We start from the raw sequence: 23,616 nt of genomic DNA, 5'->3' as shown, positions 1-23,616 counted from the left end.
CATATGTCATACTAATGGAATTTCCTTAGAAATAAATGACACACTGATTTCCATATCAACAAAGCCCACATTTGGGCTCAGCAGGCGCAGTCACTTGCTATGCAAGCCTGTGGATCTACAGTCGACCTGGGTACTAAAGGTGGGAAGAGCGAACTGACTTCCCACAGTTGTCTTCTGACTTCCACATATGTGATATGATACACAGGTCCCCATGTGCACACATACAATAATAAAATATAAACATGAAAAGGAATATATACTCTGATGTCTGCTATCAAAATGACACTTTCATTTTATTTAAATATTTATAAGGATGAAATTCCTAAAATTTCCCTCAGAAGAAAGTGAGGGTTGAGCTATCAAGCAAACATGAGTTGCTCTGAGAACATTGCAGTTTTTTATCTGATTCTCAGCTACAGTCTTATGCTGCAGATGGCATTTCCTATCTTACAGACTGAGAGTCAGGTCCCAGATGGTAACTCCTAGCTCTCAGAAGCAGTGCGAGTCTTAGACTAAATCAAAAAGTTGCACTCCACTGCTCAAGGGGATTCTGTGCTGTGTTTAATTGGCTTTCACTAAGCTCTTGTCTAGGTCAGCACAAACTTGCCTTTACAGTAAGAAGAGAAGTAGGCCATGGTGGCATACCTATAATCCCAGCACTCAGGAGTGAGAGGCAGGAGGATTACTATAAGGTTCAAACCAACCTGGACAACAAAGCCAGTTCCAGGCCAACCGGAGCCACATGGTAAGACTCTCCCAAAAGGTACACCTAAATTCTTGACTTCATGAACACAGTTTTGAAATCATAATTGCAATGCCCTCTATGAGCCTACTGTCTATTTCTCTACTTATGATTTTTCTACTTTTTGGGGATTCTATTTTTCTGCTAAGGGTCATTTTTAAAAAATATAATGCAATCCTGATAATTATTGTATTTGTGTGTGTGTATGAACACACATGATTTCAGTGCCCACAGGCCAGAAGAGGGTGTGAGACTTCCTGGAGCTGGAGTTACAGGCAGGTGTGAGCTGCCTGACGTGGGGTGCAGAGATTCACACCCCAGTCCTTTGGAAGAGCCACTTGCTGAGCCACCGCTCCAGCCCCTGCCACAGGCTCTTATGACTTTTAAGTTGGAAGAATACAATCAGGAACGGGGGAGATGGCTCCATTGTGCTTGCCATGAAATCATGAGGACCTGAGTTCAATCCCCAGCAACCACATAATGACTTGGCATGGGTGGCATGGGCTGGTGATACCAGGCATGATGAAGGCAGAGGATCTCTAGGGCTTACTGACCGCCAGTCTAGCTTAACTGGTCAGCTCTAGATGCCAGTGAGAGACTCTGCCTCCAAAAGCAAGGTGGACAGTTCCTGAGAAACAACATCTGAGGTTACCCTCTGACCTACACACACATCCACAAACGTGTACCTGCACACACACACACGCGCACACATGTGTACCTGCACACATATCCATACATGTGCCTGCACACACACGCAGACACAGAGCGAGAGAGAAAAAAAGAACATGAATTAAAATCCTGCCATGTAACAAACTACACGTCAGACTGTAGAACAAAAGGAGAACAGAGCTCTGCATGAAGAAGCCTCATTTCTCCCAGCACTGTCAAAGCGAATACCCACACCTGTTTAACAGTTTAACAAGCCTCGTGTCTCACTTCTCTCCACTCGTCACTACTCCACTCACTCTCTGCACTTCCTGCCAGCAGAAGGGTTACTGACAGAACTCCAGCGTAGAGCGCATTAGTGATGAAGGGGGCTGGGCTGCTCCTGAGGCAAAGCCAATCTCAGCTGCCAGCAGTGGCTGACTGTGACCTAAAGTCCAACACATCCCTCCTCAAAGTACCACAGCAGAACCTGCATCATGTCTACCAAAATTGCACAGGACCCACAGATCTTGAGTTAGTGACAATAAAAACTTCTTTGGCTTTGCCCATCTTTTAAAATAAATGAACAAAAATATGTCTGCGAGAAAGGCAGACATATTCAGAGAATGTAACATGTACAAGCAAGACGAGCAATTTAGCACTTGCCAGCCATTATTACTAGTATTAATTTTTTAATTTTAAAACATTTTATTTTATGTCTATGAATATTTTGCCTTACGTTTACCTATGTACCACATATGTGGCAGATACCCTTGGGCAGTAGGGCATCCCTGAAACTGGAGTTGCCAACTATTGTGAGGCACCATGTGGGCGCTGGGAACTGAACCTTGGTCCTCTGCGAGAACACTTGGGGCATCTCTCCAGCCTCCACTCCTGACACTACTCTGGGAGGAGGCAGAAGCACTCGAGGGCATCACCAACAGCTCTACTAGGTCTATATCTTGGTATGAAGTCACTGATGCAAATGATCCAGGAAAAATCCTTAGCTCCAGATGACTGGCTTCTTTGTTTAGGTGGAAGAGTAAAGACCCACAAGAAGGTGGAGAAGGACATGCAGAGTCAACTGTCACTGCCACCCTCTACATGGCTCAGGAGCTTCATAGGGACACGGTCTCTGCCTCACCATTATAAAATATTCAGCACAACTAAAATTCATAAATACATAATATGCAAAAATAGAATTCACATTATACTATTATTTGCACATTTTAAGTATTTTGGACAATATACATCCAGAAATCAAACCATTTTTAAGATCAAGCATGCCACACAGCTTACCTCCTCATGTGCACGCTGCCTGGAGAGGTCTCGCTTGAGTTCCTGTGCTTTTTCCAGCCCAGAATCTAAGAGACTCTTCATCCCCAAGGCTATGCCTTCCTGGAGAGCACTTGTGAATTCCTGTTAGGAAAAGTTTTAGGCATTTAGCTGAAAAGCTTAGGGTTTTTTTTTTTTTTTTTTTTTGGTTTTTTGAGACAGGGTTTCTCTGTAGCTTTGGAGCCTGTCCTGGAACTCCCTTTGTAGACCAGGCTGGCCTCAAACTCACAGAGATCCGCCTGCCTCTGCCTCCCTAGTGCTGGGATTAAAGGCGTGAGCCACCACCGCCCGGCAAAGCTCAGGTTTTATATGTTAAATGTTAAAATTTTATTACATTTGTGTGTGTATGTGTGTGTGAGGGAGAGACAGAGACAGAGAAAGAAAAAGAGAGGCAGAGACAGAGAGAGAGAGAGCACATGGGGGTCATAGGACAACTCGTAGGAGCTGGTTCTCTCCACCACATGGCTCTAAGGGCTGGAACTGAGGAAACTAGGCTTGATGCAAACACCACCACTGCGCCATCTCATGTGCCTGGTTTTGTAAGACTTTAAGACAAACCTGAAGCCATTTTTGACAATTCTAAATCCTCTCAGCCTCTGTGCCATAGTGCTTCCCCTCCTCCCCTGGGAACCAAGGACCTAACAGCTACACTCGCACGTACTCAGTTCCTGAACAATTACCCATATACGTAAGTTTTGGTTCGGTCCCCTGGGAAACAGGGTCAAAATGACCTCTTACCTCATCTGATCTGGCAACAGCTCTCCAGCCAATTATTGGTAATAGCCCTTTCGAATAAGCCAATCAGAATAGTCAAAGAACAACCCCCCTTGCTTCTATGGCCCCTTTAAAAGTAGACTGTACCCACTATTCGGGGTCCCTTGGCTTCCCAAATGCTGGGGGACCCTGTCATGACAGAATTAATAAAATCCTCATGCTTTTGCATTGGCTGTGTATATGAGATGGTCTCTGGGGGCGACTCCTTCTCGGTGTTTGGACGCTAGAGTCCAACAGTTTTACATACTCTCCAAAATTATAAGGTAATGAAATGTAATTCATTCCCAGTTTATTAAATTCAGCTAAAGTTAGTATGAGAACAATCTATTAGGAAATAAAATTAACAAAATTATAATTTGTAGTGGTATTTTGTTTGTGTCTTAACACATAAAGCTTGCCTGAAGACCAGAGGCAGAGCTAAGCCACTAGAGGCCAGGGAGTGGTGGCACACACCTTTAATCTCAGACTCAAGAGACAAGGCAGATTCTTTGTGAGTTCAAGGCCACCCTGGGCAACAGAAGATTGAATCTGTCTAAAAGAAAAACAGAGCTCACGCAAAGGTGATCCCAGCACTAGGGAGGAAGAGACAGGAGCGCTAGGGCTGGGTTGAGGGAGGCCTATAAGGTGGGGGGAGGCGGGAGTTGAGTGCAGTCTGAGAACAGAATTGTCCGTCCCTTTGGTCTGAGCACTGGCAGAGGTATAAAAGGTCTCTCTAGTGCTGGCTGCTCTGCCTCTCTGATCCTTCAGCTTTCACCCACTCATACCTGACTCTGGGTTTTATTATTAAGACTGTAGTTGAAGGTTGCTAGTTCATTTCTAGCCGTCCAGACACAAAATAATCATACAGAAACTACATTAATTAAAACACTGTTTGGTCTATTAGCTTGGGCTTTTTTATTAATGAACTCTTACATCTTAACCCATTTTTATTATTTTATATTTTAGCATGAGGCTCGTGGTTCTGGCAGGCATCTTTTTCATTCAGTGGCTACATGGTATCTCCTTGACTCTGCCTACTTTTCTCCCTCTATCTCTGTTCGGAAACCTTGTTCTATTCAGCATCCAAAGCAGCTTTTTATTAACCAATGGTAATAAAACATAGTCACAACATACAGAGGAAAATCTCACATCATAAGACCAACTAGCATTTGTGCTACAATAATTAGTATTCCATGTGCTATGAAACAAATGCTCATTTTAGGTAGGACCTTATTTGCTAGGATACAATACATTGTAATATAGTATTGTTCATAGCATAAAGTGGGCAAATAAAAATATTCTTTAATTACTGTTTCTTTTCCTTGTGTAAACTGGATGAGATGTTCCACAGTTGATAGCAGTCATAAAACCAGAGAGCAAAAGGAACATCTTTCCTTCATTAGTTTTTGAGGTTGGTCTTACTATGTAGCCAAAGTTGTCCCTGTTCTTATGATCCTCAACCCCTAAGTGGTAGACGAGGGCCCTATTCCTAGCCCCAAAAGGATTTTCTGTTTGTTTTCTGCGACAAGATCTCAGTGTCCTGGAATGCACTGTGTAGTTCAGGATAACCTTGAACTCACAAAGATCCACCTGCCTCTGCCTCCTGAGTGCCGGGACTAAAGGTATGCTCCATCATGCCCAGCTCCAAAAGGACTGGAAAGAGATATAATCATCCAATCATAGTTTAACCATTTTTTGTTTGTTTGTTTGAGAAAGGTACTCATGTAGCCCAGGCTGGTCTCAAGTGATCTTGCCCTTCTGATCCTCCTATCTGCCTCCTAAGGCTGGACTACAGACTGTACTATCACACCTTTTACAGTGCCAGGGCTCAAACCCGTGCATGCATGCAAACCACCAACGAAGTATATCCCAATCTTATTTCATCCAAACTTGACTGAAGAATTTAAAGACATTGCCAAACTATTAAAAGTACAAGTCATTTTGAAAAAAGATATGAACTTATTTTGTGCAGTGATCCTGCTAACAGAAGTCTCTAATGTTCCCACAGAAGCCTTTCAGAGCTAACAGTATACATTACCCGGGCACTGGAACCCTTGCTGCTGTTTTCCAGAAGACAGAGCCTGCTCCCTTTCAGAATGGCCAGCTGAGCCACACACTGAACAGCCTGCAGTATCACCTGGATGACATTGTTTCGAGCCTCTTGTACCATTGATGAAATATCCGAACAGCACCCCTATGAAATAAAAATTGATCAGTCAGTATATCACATGAGATTTTCAAAAAAGACTTATGTACGTATGTATTTATTTATTTGAGTGCTCTATCTGCATGTACAACTTTATGTCAGAAGAGGGCATCAGATCCCACTATAGATGGTTGTGAGCCACCATGTGGTTGCTGGGAATAGAACTCAAGACCTCTGGAAGAGCAGCCAGTGCTCTTAAACCGCTGAGCCATCGCTCTAGACCCCACATATGAAATTTTTAAGAGGTGATAAAATGGAGAAAAGGGACAGTGGGTGAGTTAGCAAGCATGAGGGGCTGGACTTAAGCCCCCAGTCCCAGCACTAAAGATAACAAAACAGTTGGAGAGATTGCTCAGTAGATCAAGGGCACTGGCTGCTCTTCCAGAGGACCAAGGTTTGGTTCCTAGCACCCACATTAGGTGACTCACAATCACCTGGAACTTCTGAGGGCATTGGGCCCATATGTGGAACACAGGTATACATGCAGGCAAAATACCCATACACATCAAAATAAAACTCATAATATAAAGATCACTGAAATGCTGGTGAGAGACTGAAAGCAGGCAGCCCTGAAGCTATGCAGCTGTGACAGGAGCAAGATCCAGCTTCTTCCTCCCTCAAAGACAACACAGTGAAGGGAGACATAAATAAGTGTGAAGTTAAACCTAAGTCAGGACTGATAAGGAAACGGCAAAATGAGGAACAAAATGGTGTGTGTCTTTGGCCTCTCAACTTTAACTGTCCTGTTAGCACCCCAACAGACAGACTCTTTTCTCAGGGGAGACGGCAAAGGAGAGGAAGAGGAAGAAAAAAACACCCCAGCTCTTAAACAACAGCCTTCCCATATGCACTCAGTACACAAGTCTTGGAGGCACAGGAGCCTCCTCTCGAATGGTTCTTTCTGGTCCTCCCCACTGTGGCACTGCCATGGAAGATGCTCATTACACCATTACAAGTAAGAACTGCCAAACCATGCTTCAGCACAAAAGTGTTCTGGCTAGCACTGGCTTCACCCGAGTCTTCCGGAGCCAAACTTAACTTCCCAGTCACTGGGTCTCAAGCCTTCATTCCTTGTATAGAATACGTCCCATAAGTCTATATATGTTGAAACTCTCAAGTCAAGTTCAAAGCCTTTTTCCCAGAAAATGAAGAGAGATTTCACAGCAGAAACTCTACCAGGTATTTATTCTCTCTCTCTCTCTCTCTCTCTCTCTCTCTCTCTCTCTCTCTCTCTCTCTCTCTCTCTCTCATCAATTTTTCTTTTCTTTGTCTCTCCCTTCCTTCCTTCCTTCCTTCCTTCCTTCCTTCCTTCCTTCCTTCCTTCCTTCCTTCCTTCCTTCCTTCCTTCCTCTTTTGGTGTTTTGAGACAGGGTTTTTCTGTGTATTCCTGGCTGTCCTGAACTCACTCTGTAGACCAGGTTGGCCTCTAACTCACAAAGATCTGCCTCTCAGGTACTCTCTAATAAGAGTACCATGATTTAATCTTGATAATCACAATAAACCTGCCAGGCATACATTACTGTTCCTATTTTCCAGGTAAGAAAATGGAGAGACTCAAGAAGCTAAGCAGTTTGCCTAAAGACACAAATTAATATAGCATAGATGAAAACACAGGATTTCATATCAACAGTGAGTTTCTGGTTTGTGGGTATATTCCACTCCCCGCCCAACTACTCTAAAGTTGCCTCTCTTTCATGTCTACCACAGACATGAGTTATATTCCTTCATTAGGGTTGAACCTAACACACACACACACACACACACACACACACACCTTAAACTGCCTCTCTTTCGTTTCTACCACAGACCCTCCTAAGCTGTATTCCTTCTTCCTGACCGAAAGCCTTGGTCTCTGACCACTCCAGGCTTCTGTGTTCATGGTTCTATGTTGCCAGATCTTCTTCACCTGAAGTTTGCCCACATCTGTCTTTAGTCCACCTCTGTGTTACCTTCTTCTCTTCCCTGTTGTACACATCCAAAGTGACCCTTCGTTTGATGTGAGTATAGGATTCATTTAACAACCATATCCATCCATCTAGCTATCACATGAGGCCCTGTGAAGACACTCCGGGTCCTACACCTACAGAGAGCCTGCCGTCACTGAAGTGCACATGCTTATCAACAGAATAGCATACTGGGAGACGTAATGAGTAGCTTTACTCGGAGTTAACAGAAAACAAACAAGAGAGGTCCCCAACCAAGCTAGGGAGACCAAGAAAGTTCTCTGAGGGAAAACCACAAGGGATAGTAAGTATTTCCCTAACTCAGCCCACTAGGAAGCACTTGTCACAGCAAAAACTCCACAAAATGTGGAACGTCAGGTGGGCTTGTGGGTAAAGGAGGCTGCCATCAGTCCTATGACCTGGGTCTCCGGAACCCACACGACAGAAAAAAAGCTGACTCCTGCAGGCTGCTCTGGACTTCCACACTGCACCCTGATGTGTAGAACCCTCACACTCCCCAAATGTAAAAAGATGTCAGTGTGGATCACTACAAAAATATCGTGGGTATCACTGCATAAAACTTGACCAAATAATCTAGGAAGTTTAAATATTTATTTTAAAAAGTAAAACTTGCCTCTCTTGGTATTTTCTCCTCTTCCCCCTCATCTATTTGAGACATTCTTGTAAAGATCTTCAACATTAGTTCCCTACTTCTACTGTAAGGCACCCTTGATTTTTAACTTGATTCATGGGTGCCTAGAAAAATAAAAAATCCACTTCTTGATTATAGATAAAGTTGGACAGGTGAAGTTCTGGCCAGACATATATAAGCACCATATGATGCCTCACAGATATTTCCTTGAAAGGAAGGCGTTTCCTTGTCCCCACTGGCCCCCCTGTTGCACACACACACACACACAACTCAGATGGCGCTCTATTGTGATGGAGCATGACGAGGTCTGCACTTCAGACACAGCAGAGGAGAAGATAGAAAGGAGTTGGGATCCTGCCTCTGTGTGCAGAAGAACCTCTATGCCTACTAGCAGATAAAAAGCAAGATTTTATCTTGCTTCTTCCTAGTGGCCAAGCCCAATGTTACTTGACACAAAGTAAGCAAGAAACAAAATTACTTTTCTCACCAAGATATCAACAGGTTCATTACTAATTCAGAAAGCCAGCCCACAGCCAGAGCAAGACTCTGTCTCTCTACCCAGTGACCTTAACTGGAGGCTAGCAGAGCATAACCCATGAAGACATGGACATCGTGCATTCAAATCCACCCCCATGACCCAGTAGTTACATAACACTGGTTGAGCCAGTCATTTCCCAAGCCTCTACTTCCTCATCTATAAAATGGTGACTGCGGCATCAATTGGGGTTGTCATGAGGACGAAATGAACCAGGATCTGCGTGTTGGGGACTGTGGACCACCAGACCCTGAATTTCTTTTTTCTTTTTCTTTTTTTAACGACAACAACAACAAAAGCTTTATTAATGACATATTACCAGAATCCATTACTAAATACTTTTCATTTGGTAGTGGGAATTGAACAAAAGCGCACAGGAAAGCACTATTTGCCCAAGGAAAATGTAAATATGAAGACATATGACATGGATAGAGGTGGTCGGTCCTTGGGCTTCCCACAGGTCAGGGAACCCTGATTGTTCTTCGAGCAGATGAGGGAGGGGGACTTGATGGGGGAGGGGGAGGGAAATGGGAGGCGGTTGCGGGGAGGAGGCAGAAATCCTTAATAAATAAATTTAAAAAAAAACAGACCCTGAATTTCTTGTAAGCAACTTGTTTTCCTCTGCTCTGAGCAGCCCGCAGCTGCTCTGAGCATGAGACCCTGATGACAGGCTGGAGGGGCTGCAACTGAAAGATCCCAAGAGCTGGGGCGTGGCCAGAGCCCTATATAAGCTGCCCCTGAGCACGAGCACAGTAAAGTGGGCATTCTTGGCATTCTTGACTCAAGAATGTCCCAGTGGTCCTGTCTGTCTATCTGTCTGTCTGTCTGTGTGTGTTTTAAATTTTCAGCCTGGTTCCCGTAGCGCACAATGAGTAGAGCACAGAACGGAACCGGTGTAGTTTTACATCTGCGAACCACTTAGGATACAGAGGACACCAAATCTTTGCCCAGTAAACCAAATGAAACCACAGTCTTAGGACCCCAAAACAGGAAATACCCAGAAATCCTCAGGTATAATTTTAGGGAAGATACAGGTGGTAGAAAATTCAATAAATACTTTTAGAACACATGAAATTATTCAAAAATAAAAAAATCAAGGTACCTGCAAAAACAATTGTAAATAGCCTCCCAGCTTTTTAATATCTTGTCTCAACTCATCTTCAAGCCTTGCTGAGCTGGTTCCAGGTGGAGAATCATCCAGCCAGTGTTTCAACAAAACCACAAGCTGCTCAAAGGCACAAGCAATCTGGACGGTGAGGGCCTGAGCTGCCCGGTCAGAAGAGAACACTTGGAAAGAAGAAGAAGAAGAATTACTGCAAAGAATGTCTCAGATAAAAGAACTCACATACAGTCACCATTAAAGCATCTAAACAGGGTCGAGAGATGTCGGCCAGATACACCAAATAATCATCCCCACACAAGAGTAACGGGCAGAGAATCACCATCAGGGGAGTTGGTAGAATCAGTGGAACTGCTTACAGTTATTTTGACTTTCTTCATCCTGTTCTTCATGGGCTTTGGAAATGGCAAGTAGCCCATTATAAAGTTTAAGAAGATTACTCATCAGGCTATCTGCTATAGATTTTTCTTCATCATAATTCTGTCCAAGAAAGTCTATTGACGAACCAATCAATTCTTTGCAAATTCCAGGAAGAAAAGGTTCTGATGAATTTGGGTAAATGGCACTTGATTTTTCTATTAAACCTGCATAAACAGAAAACAGTCAGTGTAAGCATGATACCTTCGGACAAAGGCATGAATTCAGGCCTACTGAAGTATTGTTGGTTAGTAGTTCAAAGCAGCAATTCTTATTTCAGTGAATTCTAATTTCTATAAACCAAGGTGAAAACGCAGGTCCAGGTAGGAACCAATTAACCTCTCACTATATATAACATGAAGGGCCAGGCCTGCTTGTTTGGGTTTCTGTCCCGCCCGGTACCCCACAACTGTTTAGCCCCAAAGAAAATCACACACAGGTCTCCATAAATTATAAGTTGATTGGCCCATTAGCTCTAGCCTCTCATTGGCTAACTCTCACATCTTGATTAACCCATTTTTCTGATCTATGTTAGCCATGTGGCTCAGTACCTTTTTCAGTGAGACAGATCACATCCTACGCTTCGGTGGTCTGGCCAGGAGTGGGAGGCATCAACTTCCTCCTTCCCAGAATTCTCCTGTTCTCCTAGTATCATTTCTACTTCCTGTCTGGTTTTCCCGCCTATATTTCCTGCCTGGTCAATCAGCGTTTATTTATAACATGATTGACAGAATATAGACAATTCTCCTGCACCATCTCACTAGTATGAGCCCACAGGATTTGTAGCTCTTCACCCTTAATATAAGTAATTAGAGAATCAAAATATCCCATGTACCTACGCACTTAAACCTTTCTCTTTTTATTTTTATGTGTCTGAGTGTTTTGCGTGCATGTATGTCTGTGTACCATGTTCATATCTAGTGTTCATGGAGACAGAAGATCCCCGGAACTGATGCTCCAGACAGTTGAGAGCTGCCATGTAGGTGCTGAGAACTGAACCGTGGTCCTCTGGAACCTGCGGTTTAGAAGAGCTCTTCCCAGGGTACACTACAGTCGGAACAAGCCAAAGCTAACGGGCCATCTGCAGCTCACAGTGCACATTTCTGGGAGATGGGCTTGCAAAAAACACCGCTTTCTAAGTAGTGACAGAGCAGAAGCAAACGGAAAGGTGAGAGAGCCCCTTCGGGCCTTCAGCCAGGAACCTTATAGTGGAGCCCATAACAGTGCATCACGACTCCCACTTAAAATGCAGTGTTTTCTGGTCTAGTCACAGGGAACTAGAAGTCAATTACTAAAAAAAAGGGCAGAGAATAGGGAATATTAAATGCCCAGAACAAAGATGAGAGCTTGCCGTGGAAAGGAAGTCTCGGAAGCCCAACCTGAAGCCACAGCTACAGTGAATGCATGTCCATGACACGACACTAGAGTTAGTTGCCCAAGACAGCTAACTATAGATGTTCTCTGAGACTGATGTATTCTGTAATTCAATGTGAACATTTTAGACCTGTAAATATCTAGCTAAAATATATTATGGTCCTTGAGCTGAGAAGTTAGACGCTCCTTAGATTCCCAAAGCTAGAGAATGTCAGGCCCTAGGCAGAGCAAACCCTCTATTAGGCTCCTACTAAGTGTACAAGGAGCGGCTCCTCCCTCTCCTGCTCCCCACTGCTTCACTGAATAGCCCCAGGTGGGCACTGAACTCGTCACCTTTCTGCTGCAGCCTTCTGAGAGCTTGCCAGGATGACACTGTCTACCACCACACCCAGCTCCATCTCTGGAAGACTTCAAATAAGCAAGACTCTTGTATCTGACTTTCCCTTAAAAACACTTTTATAAAACACCCGACTTGTACTACTGAATAAATAAGTTGTCACTGTATGTGTGCACGCACATGCTCGTACCTATCGTGTGTGTGTGTGTGTGTGTGTGTGTGTACGTATGCACACATGTGCACGTGCTCACAACAACACAAACATAGCCAGTGGTTAACAACATCAACAAGTCCTAAGGACAACAATTATATCCCTCCAAGCTAATTTTAAGAAAATAACAAAACTCAAACCTGATTTCTTTGGAGAAGATGAGTTACAGTTCTTTTTATTCTTCCTCGTATTCTATTAGGGCCTTTACCAAATAGACTAATATATTAAATAGTAACTTTCCAACTTAAAAACATTTAGATTATTTATTTTATTATTTTATGTGTATAAGTGCTTTACCTACATGTATGCCTGTGTACCAAGTGCATACCTGGAAGACAGCATTAGATCCCCAGAAATGGAGTATGGTTGTGAGCCACTGCATGGGTGCTAGGAATTGAATCTGAATTCTTTGTTAGAGCAGCAAATGATCTTCCTTCCTTCCTTCCTTCCTTCCTTCCTGCCTGCCTGCCTGCCTGCCTCTGCCTCCGAAACGCTGGAATTAAAGGCATGTGCCATCACCACACAGCTAGCAAGTGATCTTAACTGCTGAGCTGCTCTCCAGCCCAATCACTTGGAACTTGTGATAAGGTTTTATATGCAGTAAGGTGCTCAGTGGTGCAGTGTTTGTCCAGCGTGCTTGAGGCCCTGAGTTCAACCCCAACTCCCCCGCCCCCAAACACACACACACAAACCAAAACTGATTCTTCCCCTATCCAACACATGCTCACAGACAAGCAGCACTCTTAGGTCTTGCTCATTTAGACACCTACGTACATGCCCTTTATTCCCTCTTCACATGCAGTGCAGTGTATGATATGCACTCTGGTGTTTTGCTCAGAAGGAAATAACATTCTAAAAACACGTTCCCTTGTCTGAATTAGCCACTCAACCAAAAGGCTCTACAATAAATGAGAGAACAGAATTTGTGAAACAGAATGGCCATCCAACTCACATCTTCATTGCATAAAGGACACCCAGCTGCTAAGAAATGAAATGATTTCACGAGGACAATTTGAGGAAAGCGGTACCTGACGAGTGTGAAGAACGCAGGTTCTGCATCGGATGGACCTGTATGTCATGGAAACAACCAGAAATCCTCCCGTTCTTCATCAAACTTCTGCTCCTGAACCAAGATAATCCTAAAATTAGTTTCTATACACCACAGGAGCATTACGAATGCTGTCAGCTTTGTGGGAACATATGATCCCAGCACTCGGAAGGCTGACATAAGAAGGAGACTTTGAGGCCAGTGTGGCCTATGAGAGAACCTGTCTCAGGGGAGGTGGGGAATATTTTGACATGTGTTCTTTACAACAGAGACTCATTTCCATTTCTGAGCAAGAATTTCCCTATGTCCAGGCATTGCCCTAACATAGTTCACAAAATGGGCTATTCCGAGTACACAATTACTTGGGCTCTGAACGTGGCTATGAAACCTGGCATCTGGCCACAGAGGGAAGCCTGGCACATAGTTCGGTGGGTGCTGTGAGGGCAGAAGAGTGCTTTAGTAGTCTGGGCCTTGGAACCTTGAAGGATAAGCATGGGCTATCCAAGCAAGAGGGCAGGCTTGGGAAACAGGGGTAGTATCTGAGACACAGCATGGGACCAAGGGAGACTTGTGGTAAAGGATGCAAAGACCCAGGATGTGCTGAATGACTGCTGTCTGGGACGTGTGGGGGCGAAAGCAAGGAATATGGCTGGGCCATGTGCCGGGATCAGCTTGAGTTTTCCAGGGGAGAAATTTAAATAGGGAAACGATCGAGGTAGAAAAAAGTATCTAAGCGGACCCTGTGAAAGCATGCCTGCGGGAGCATCCCCTCGGGAGGAAGTGAGCCCTCCACTGCTCCTGCACAGCCGTCCCCTCAGCCTGGAAACCACAGGGTCTCCCTTTACCTTTCTAAACTCCATGTCTAGCTCAGTATGAGAACGAAAGTTCCCGAGCAGTGACCTGCATCTAAACACAGCTGACCCTGTGCTGTCTTCCTCGCCACACTTCTAGACTGCTGACTCACCAAAAGATGATTAAATCGAAGTATTCTGCCCATAAAAGCTTAAATGTTTCAAATATAAGTCCCCCTGTGAATTCTTAAAAAATAAATGAAAACACAGAAATATAATTGAAGGTTATATTTCATCTAGCAGTTCCCAAGTATTTGTTTTCTTAGAGGTAAAAAGAAAAAGTAAGTCAAGCTAGAAAAAGTATCATTCTTGCGACATTGTCATGTTAAACAATGTTTAAACTAAGAAATGCTTGTCACATTCCTTTCAAAGGGTTTTCATCCAACCTGATAGAAAAATTGACTTTTAACTGTCAGCCATCTGTGTGATTTACAGGTGGCCAGAGCGGGCTGCTTTATTAGAGCAGCTGTGGTATAGCAGAGGCAACCGCAGCTGTATGCAATCTGTCAGCGTTTCCATTACTGCAGGCGTTCTCAGAGTCTGCATTCTGTCATAAACATTCTTCATGCACAAGGTCTCAGACTAAGAGCAACTCATTTTTAAAAATATGATGCCATTAAATTACAGAAGTTCTCAAAAGTATTTGCCAAATGAAAACACCTAATTTCAAAATCTTGAAAAATAGAAAAAGGAATTTTGGTTGGGGGGGGTCACATTTTAAAACTTGTTTGTTTCTCATTAACCCCAACTTCAGCAGATATAAGAATCACCAATATTCAGTACACTAAACATTAGTGTTCTCCGACTAATGACTGTTTTCATAAAACTTAACCACTTTTTACGGTTAAGAAGCTAGTCATCCTAAGCCCAAGGGTTTCATAACACGTCTCCAGTGTGTTGGTCTGGTTGTAATTTGGAGGAGGTCATTACTACTCTATACATCCAGTTCCATCAAGGGCCATCCTTAGGTGACTTTAGTGGCCCGGCCCAGTAGTATCTTTCATCCTTAGGTCAAATCACCTGTAGCCATCACGACCTGTTTATCAGAAGCTCTATCTTCTCTATATTGTAACAGTAAGAAAGTCTTTTCTCAGCGCTGAAGACTGGATGGCGTCTCTCACGATGCTAGGTGAGGACTTTATCTCTGAGATACACCACAGACTTAAGATTTAATTTACAGATATGTTCAACCTCAGCGACAGTCTAGGCAACCATGAGTGAGCACACATCATCTACCCTCGTAACACTCGGCAGCATCATTCCTGAGCTGAAATCATAGAGATCTCAGAGGCAGCCGGGATGGTAGCTGCTCTTTGAGGAACTAATGCCTGGAGCTGTTGCCCAGCTCTCTGATATTGGGGTCCGAGACCTCTTCACTACACTGCTGTTGAAGGATGCAGATACGCTCTCTGCACTCAAGGTCTGCATGGAGAACCTGTGCTGCATCTTTCACTCAGAACAATTCTGGTGATGGTTCAGTTTCTTCACTGACATAATAATAGGTGGTCACACACTTACTTCAGAGGCCTGTGGTGGGTACCACATGAGAACATCTTATCAAGTATTCAATATATGTTCTGTTTGTTGATGGATCTCTTTATATAGCCCTGGCTATCCTGGAACTTGCTAGACGAGACTGGCCTTTAACTCACAGAGATCCTCCTGTCTCTGCCTCATGCATGAGTGCTGTTACCATGCTGAGCTTGTTGGTTGGTGTTTAAGACAGGATCTTGCTGGGCGGTGATGGCACACACCTTCAGTCCCAGCAATTGGGAGGCAGAGACAAGGGACTCTCTGAGTTTGAAGCCAGCTTGGTCTAAACAGAGAAACCCTGTCTCGATAATCACTCCCCTACCCTTCCAAAAAAAGAGACAGGATCTTGCTATTTTGCCCAGGGTAGCCTCAAACTCATGCTCCTCTTGACTCAATTTCCCCCATACTGAGGTCCCAGGGAGGCCCCACATCACCAGGCTCCATAAGTATTCTTGATGCTGACAATGCTCTGGTTGGGGCAGTGCTACTGATGTTCAGACCCTGGGAACTCCAACACACCCAACACTCCAGACTAAACACACACTTACTGTCCTGTGAAAACCTCACTCATCACAGCCAACAGGAAAGTTACCATCCTTCTCGAACACTGCTTCCTCAGCTTGAAACCAGGAGCAACCCTGAGCTTTACATCGCCTTAACCACACAACCAGTCACCAATCCTATGATGCACTGGAATCTGCATCCCAGCTTTGTGTAAAACGCACTCTTCTCTCCAGTTCTGTCTACCCTGCCTCTCCTCTCTCCAGTGCCTGGTGCGTGAGGACAGGGAGGATCTTACTTACCCAAAACTCCTCGGGACACAGAATATATCACAGAAATATTTGTTTTCAATAAACAACGACAACAAACAAAATTAAAAGGCTGAATGTTCCAGGCCAAGGCCTTTCCATACTATTTGCTCCCACACTCTGGGCATCTGAGTCTAAGCAGAACTAGGTTTTCCATGAAAAGTTTCTGCCCACTATGGGTGTTTTAGGCTCTGCTTTGCTAGACAACACTTGTCATGTACAGATGTTCTGTAGCACACTGATCTATTCTTTTGTGGTGCTCATACTAACACGATTGTGTTTAAACATGTAACCTACAATAAAATATCAAAATATGTCAAATTCTTGAGATGTTAAAAGTAATGCTATTCCTTTCTCTTTTTTAAGTGATTTCTTTATTTCCACTTTATGTGAGTTAGTGAGTTTCCTGCATGTATGTCTGTGTGAGGATGTTGGGTCTCTGGAGCTGGAGTTATAGACAGTTGTGAGCTGCCATGTGGGTGCAAGGAGTCGAACCCAGGTCCTATGGATACAACAGAGGATAAGTCAATGCTTTTAACCACTGAGCCATCTCTGCAGCCCCATAATGCTATTCCTTTTTAATGTAGGAAATTAGATTTATACCTGATGGGGGAGAGACTTCTGTTTTGTGTTAATTTCATTGGTTAAATAAAGAAACTGCCTTGGCCCTTTAATAGGACAGAAAATTAGGCAGGTGGAGTAGACAGAACAGAATGCTGGGAGAAAGAAACCAAGTCAGGCAGTCGCCATGATTCTCCCACTCCTGACAGACGCAGGTTAAGATCTTCCCTGGTAAGCCATCTCGTGGGGCTACACAGATTATTAAAAATGGGTTAATCAAGATGTGAGAGTTAGCCAATAAGAGGCTGGAACTAATGGGCCAGGCAGTGTTCAAAAGAATACAGTTTCCGTGTAATTATTTCGGGTAAAGCTAGCCGGGTGGAGGGAAGCGCCCCGCCGCTCCACACTACATATACCATTCTAGGCTGCTTTTAAAACTAGTATAATAAAATACTGAACACTTTTGCTCATATAGCAAACTAATAAACAATGTAATGCTATATGCACTGTCATTTGATCTCTAACATGTCACTTGTATTTCTGGTTCCCCATTAAAGATGTATCATAACAGCAGGTCTCTAAAGGTAATTATATATATATATATATATATATATATATATATATATATATATATATATATATATGTATGTATATGTATGTATATATATGTGTGTGTGTTATATAAATCTCTAACTTATATACCTGTAAGCATACATATACACAGAACAAGGAAAGAAATAATAAGCAGCTTTACCTTCTTCTAGAAAGGGAAGAAACTGGCGTGCTCGTAATGTCAGGTTCCCACTCATCTTCAGGATCACAAAAGACATCCTCAGCCCTGTTACCACCATCATTCTAAGAAAAATAAAATGCATTCTTTCCATTAATTGTTATGTTTACAATTCAGCAAAAAGGCTTAAATCATTTTATTATTTTAAAACAAACTAACAAATTATGGGTTATCTGATTAGTCTTAAAAATATCATTACTGATCAAATTAAACTAATAACAAATTAAAATTAAAAACAAGTAAGCAGATGTCATTATAAAGCTTATTATTTCATATGTTAACCCAAAAACCATTATTTTGAAAGGCTAGCCTAAAAAAAAAAAACTAACTATAACAACAAAAACCCCAATCATGAGATGCTGGAATTTAAAATAAGTCTTACAGAAACAACCAAAATTATTAAATACCTCAAAAATAGTAACCTGGACTGGGGAGATGGCTCAGGCAGTAGAATTATTATCTAGAACACAAAGGACCCGAACTGATTCCTAGAACCCATGTAAAAAGTGCAGGGTGTGCACATGTAATCCCAATGCTAGGGAACTGGACTGGTGGGTTTCTGGGGTGCACCGCTGGCCAGCCTAGTCTGTAACAGTGAGCTCTAGGACAATGAAGGATCATATCTAAAAGGGGAAAGTGGATGGTGCCTGAGGTTGTCCTCTGGCTTACACACACACACACACACACACACACACACACACACACACACAGAGAGAGAAATAATAATCATGTGTGCACATATAACATAAAAGCACACAGATATATAAATAAAAATAAAGTTTAGAAGAGACAGTTAACAGTAAAACCCAGAGGGAGAGATAAAATAATATGGCAATGTAAAGGTGCAATCCTGGACTGAGGAAAGGTCTCGGTGATAAATTCCTTGTTTAGTTTGTGTGAAGTTCTGTATTCCAACCCCCTAAACACATACCTACACGCATACATGCACACACATACAGACATGTGCATACACAAAATCACTTCTAAGCAATGTCAATTAAAATTCTACCTAGATACACACTATAGAGCTTGTTCAGAGGGTGCAGCATATGTAAAAACTAAGTTAAGAACTTGGAAGAATCTGTGAAAGCAGTAAGTCAGTCCAACACTGAGCTACATGCAAGGAAGGGTTAAGTGTGAGTGATCAGATGCCTTCAATGCTGTTTTAAAAACACTCATTATTGTAAAATCATAAATTATTAATAAATAGAAACACAGACAGAAAGTAAGACCACCCTCAGGTCCACCATGGAGAGAGAAGCAGCCCACCTTGCAGGCTTCGCTGGGGCTGGAAGGTTGGCTCAGTGGTTAAGAGCACTTGCTCTTCCTGCACAGGACCAGGGCTTGGCTCCCTGCACCTACATGGTAGCTTACAACCATCTACAGTTCCAGTTCCAAGAGATCTGATGCCCACTTCTGAATCTGGAGGGCACCAGGCATGCATGTAGTACACACATATGCATACAGGCAACACACACACACACACACACACACACACACATTAAAAACAAGAAGAATACACTTTGCTTTCCTGGAATAAATAAACACTCCTTGCTCATGGTAGAAGTATTTTTAAAATAAAGGTCATTCGGGTCAGGTTTAGTTTGGTAGGTTTCACTCAGGATTTTTCTAGCTGTGTTCATATTAGCCTTCCGTGCTGGGATGCATGTGCCACCACATACAGTTCGCATGCTTTGTGTTAGTTACTGTAAGCATCATGGAATGAACTGCGACAGGTTCTGCAGTCCTTCACAGAGAGCAGGGCTTATCTCTCCCTGGTGCCCTGAAAGTGTGTGCTCACAAAGTTGACTGGAGTCAGCACCTTTTTAGCCCTCTCTAGTTCTCCTTCCTTCCACTCCCAGGTCTTTCTCTTTAGTTTTGTTTTAGTTTTTATGAGACACACTCTCATGTATTTCTGACTGTTCTCTATTTAGTACAGGCTAGCCCTGAACCACTGATGGATAGCCTCAGCTTCCTGAGTGCTGGGATTACAGGTATGAGCTACCATATCCGGCTCCCGCTTATTCTTTTTTTTTTTTTTAATCACTGTTTTTTTTAATCTACTTGATTGACAAACTTTTAAAATTATTATTTGGCTGTCCTTCCATTAAGCCAGCTTTCATAATTTATCTTTTCCTAGAATGTTTTTCCTTTCTAGAAGACTCAAATTTAGGGGTATGGAGAGATGGCTCAGAGGTTAACAGCACTGGCTACTCTTCCAGAAGTCCTGAGTTCAATTCCCAGCAATGACATGGTGACTCACAACCACCTACAATGAGGTCTGGTGCCCTCTTCTGGCATGCAGTCATACATGCAGACAGAACACTGCATACATAATAAATAAGTAAATCTTTAAAAAAAAGAAGACTCAAATTTAATACATGGGAAGGGCTCTAAGGCAACATACCATAGAGATCCTTCAAATCCATGCACATTGCTAGGATATTTACAATATTACAATAACCAGAAAATGGAAACCTGCCTAGATGTCCATCAAAAGATGAATGTATAAGGAAAATGCAGTATATATACACAATGGAATTTTATACTACTGCCAAGAACACTGAAGTCATAACATTTGCAGAACAATGAATGGAACTGGAAATCATTATGCTAAGCAAAATAAACCAGATTCAGAAAGACAATGGTATTTATTTGTTTCCTATTATATGTGGAACTTAGATTTAAAAGTATATAAGGACGTGTGCGTGCGTGTGCGTGCGTGTGCGTGCGTGTGCGTGCGTGTGCGTGCATGTGCGTGCATGTGCGTGCATGTGCGTGCGTGTGCGTGCGTGTGCGTGCATGTGTGTGCATGTGTGTAATAGGGACGGCGAGAAGGGAGGAGGAAGAGAAAAGGTGATGGCACACACGTGACATAAAAGCAAGAGAGAGTTAGAGGATGGGGGCAGCCCTGGGAGCCCTGCGGGACAGAAGAGCAGAGAGATGAATCAGAACAAGGCACAGTAATGGATGTGTGTGAAAACATCAATGAAACACACTTCATAAGCTAACATAAAAATATAAACAGATGAATGGATAAATAAATAAATAGGGACAGTGGGGTGGCTCAGACGTTAGGCGCTTGCTGAGAAGCCTAACTGATGTAAGTTTAAGCCCCAGAACCCAAACGGTGGAGAGGGAGAATCAGCTCTCCCAAGTTGCCCTCTGACCTTTATATCCACCATATCTCTTACATGCACACAAATAAATATAATAAAAGTAAATAAATCTAAAAATAGCAAAACTTTGTTGGTGATATAATTTTTAACTGAGCTTGTTATCGTAATTTAAATGCCATTTTTGTTTTTATTATTTGAGACAGGGTCTCATACATGAAGATGTAGCTTTGTACTTCCTATGTGGCCAAGGGAACCTTGAACCCCTTGGGTTCCTGAGTGCTAAGATTATAGTAAATACCATCTTTCTTAAAATGACATGTCTCTTCAAGTCTCCAAAGATCTAATTCATTAGTTACCGCTTTTTTTCTCACAATGATTCCTTTACTTGCTTTCCTTTGTCTTATTATCTTCCAGACTGAGTTAATTATCTTCGCTTTTGATTAAGTAATTCACAAAATAAAGCTATTACAACACCCTCTGGGCTTTACTATATAATATTTCCATTGATGTTTTGAGCATTACCTATGCACTACAGAACGTAATTCCAGTAGTCACATAATTTAAACATGGGATATTTATCAAATATTAGTACTATAATTTAATATGTTATAATTACTTTAGGGATAATAAATAACAGTGTAGAAGAAAACAACTTCAAGTTCATACCTCAAAACACCCTAATAATTTTTCTTTAAAAAAAAAAAGTCCTAATGGTTCACGCCTGTAATCCTAGAAGGATTTCTGTGCATTTTAGGGCAGCCAGCTTCCTAGAGAGACTTTGTCTCAAAAAACCAAAACAACTTTCAATTACATATGTCTGTGCTTGTGTGGGGGCAGTGCAGCGACCTGTGGAGGGTGGCGTTGATCCCTCTGGAGCTGGAGTGGCAGGTGGCGGTAAGATGCCCCATGTGGGTGGGAAGAGAACTTGGGTCCTCTGCAAGAATAGTATGACCTCTTAACCCTAAGCCATTTCTCCAGCCCCAAATTTTATCAAAGAAATAAACCTTAAAATAAAAATGTAGCAGGCTGGCAATGGCTCAGTAAACTCTCTGAATTAAAATGCATTCATGCACAAATTTAAAATGGCTTATAGAGTCAGAGCGGCAGTGGACCCAGAGGCAGGAGGATCAGAAGCTTAAGATCATTTTTAGCTACACAGCATATTCAAGTCCAATCTGTGCTATATGAGGTCCTGTCTCAAAACAAAATAAAATAAGCAGAGAAGAAAAAGCCTGTATAACAAAATAAAACCAATAAAAGTCACACAGAGGTGGGGAAATGGCTCAGGTAAATGCTTGCTAACCAAACATAGAACCTGAATTTGCAAACTCAATACTGGGTGCATTGGTGTATGCTCTAATCTCGGGTCTGGAGAAGCAGACAGGCAGATTCCTGGAGCAATCAGACAGGCAGATTCCTGGAGCAATCAGCCACCTTAGCTGAATAGATGAGCTCCAGCTTCAGTGACAGACCCTGCTCCCAAATATAAGGTGCAAAGCAATCAAAGAAGACACCCAACAGCCAAGTCTGGTCTCTACTCACACACCTTTGTGTATGCGTAATTATATACACACACATACATACATACACACACACACACACACACACACACACTCACACACGCGCACACATACATACTCACGCACACACACACACACAAACATGCATGCACACACGTGCGTGCGACACATTAGGAAAAATATCACATAATCAGGACAAAAAAATTAAATGATTAGAATAAAAACAAAAACAGAAAAAGGCCCACCAGTTAACAAAATACATAGCACTTAACAAAAAATTTGGTCAGGCCTGGTGGCACATGGCTTCAACCCCAGCTCTCTAGAGGCAGAAGCCCATGAGTCTGGAGTCTGAAGCTAGATCAGTCTACACAGAAAATTCCAGGCCAGTCGGGTTGGGTGGGGTTGCGCAAATGAGACCATGTCTGGAAAAACTGAAAGAAGTCAAAGGATACTTTACATAAAGAAACAAAGTTAAACCTCAACTTCTAGTTACTAAGCTACAAAGCAAAGCAAATTCCTAACATTAGTTGCGGCAACACTTGTAGCAAGTAATGATGAACAAAGTACAGCAAACAAACAAAAAATTCCATATTTTGTTACCATTTTGGAAAACATAAGGCAAACGGATGTTAAAAATAACAAAAGATGCTTTTAATTGTGACCAACGAAAGCAACAACTGGAAACACTCATAAGACAAAAATGAGAAAATCTGTATATGCATTCATTGTCACAGGGAGATGATTTCAGACCACAGGACTCGCTGCAGCCGAATGCAGAGCTTGTAGGCAGAGTTTTAAAGTCAGACCCAGCACTGAATCACTGCCACACTTAAACTGTGTTGAGGCAAACCAGGGAAGCCCCACTGGCACCACAAGGAGAGCAGACGCTCAGAGCTATTCTTGCTGGGGATTTCAGTAACTGGAGTTCCTCTTATTAACAAGAATGTGTCACTCTTATATTTTGTTTTATTTTGGGAGGAGCAGAGAGTCTGACTGGGTCTCATAGAAACCCACCAGCCTTGAACTCATTATGTGTTTGAGGTAGGCCCGGAACTCCTGATCTTTCTGCCCCTGAATCTCAAGTGCTGGGATCATAGGCATACATGACCACACCC

The 23,616-nt window shown here is 42.7% G+C and overlaps 1 protein-coding gene across 1 annotated transcript in view; it reads right to left on the bottom strand.

Moving 5' to 3' along the window:
* Positions 1–23,616, bottom strand: part of Kif14 (kinesin family member 14) — a 74,431-nt gene that overhangs the window by 3,641 nt on the left and 47,174 nt on the right. The window contains exons 22-27 of the mRNA XM_075988109.1: positions 17,827–17,927; positions 13,299–13,393; positions 10,291–10,515; positions 9,914–10,098; positions 5,514–5,669; positions 2,687–2,806 (exon numbers count right to left, since the gene is read on the bottom strand). Of these exons, the coding sequence (XP_075844224.1) occupies positions 2,687–2,806; positions 5,514–5,669; positions 9,914–10,098; positions 10,291–10,515; positions 13,299–13,393; positions 17,827–17,927 (882 nt within the window). The remainder of the gene's footprint in view (positions 1–2,686; positions 2,807–5,513; positions 5,670–9,913; positions 10,099–10,290; positions 10,516–13,298; positions 13,394–17,826; positions 17,928–23,616) is intronic.

Source organism: Microtus pennsylvanicus, chromosome 10 (genome assembly GCF_037038515.1).
Source record: "Microtus pennsylvanicus isolate mMicPen1 chromosome 10, mMicPen1.hap1, whole genome shotgun sequence".
NCBI classification, from domain to species: domain Eukaryota; kingdom Metazoa; phylum Chordata; class Mammalia; order Rodentia; family Cricetidae; genus Microtus; species Microtus pennsylvanicus.
The sequence above is the reverse complement of the archived record's forward strand: the minus strand, read 5'-3'. Positions and strand labels throughout refer to the sequence as shown.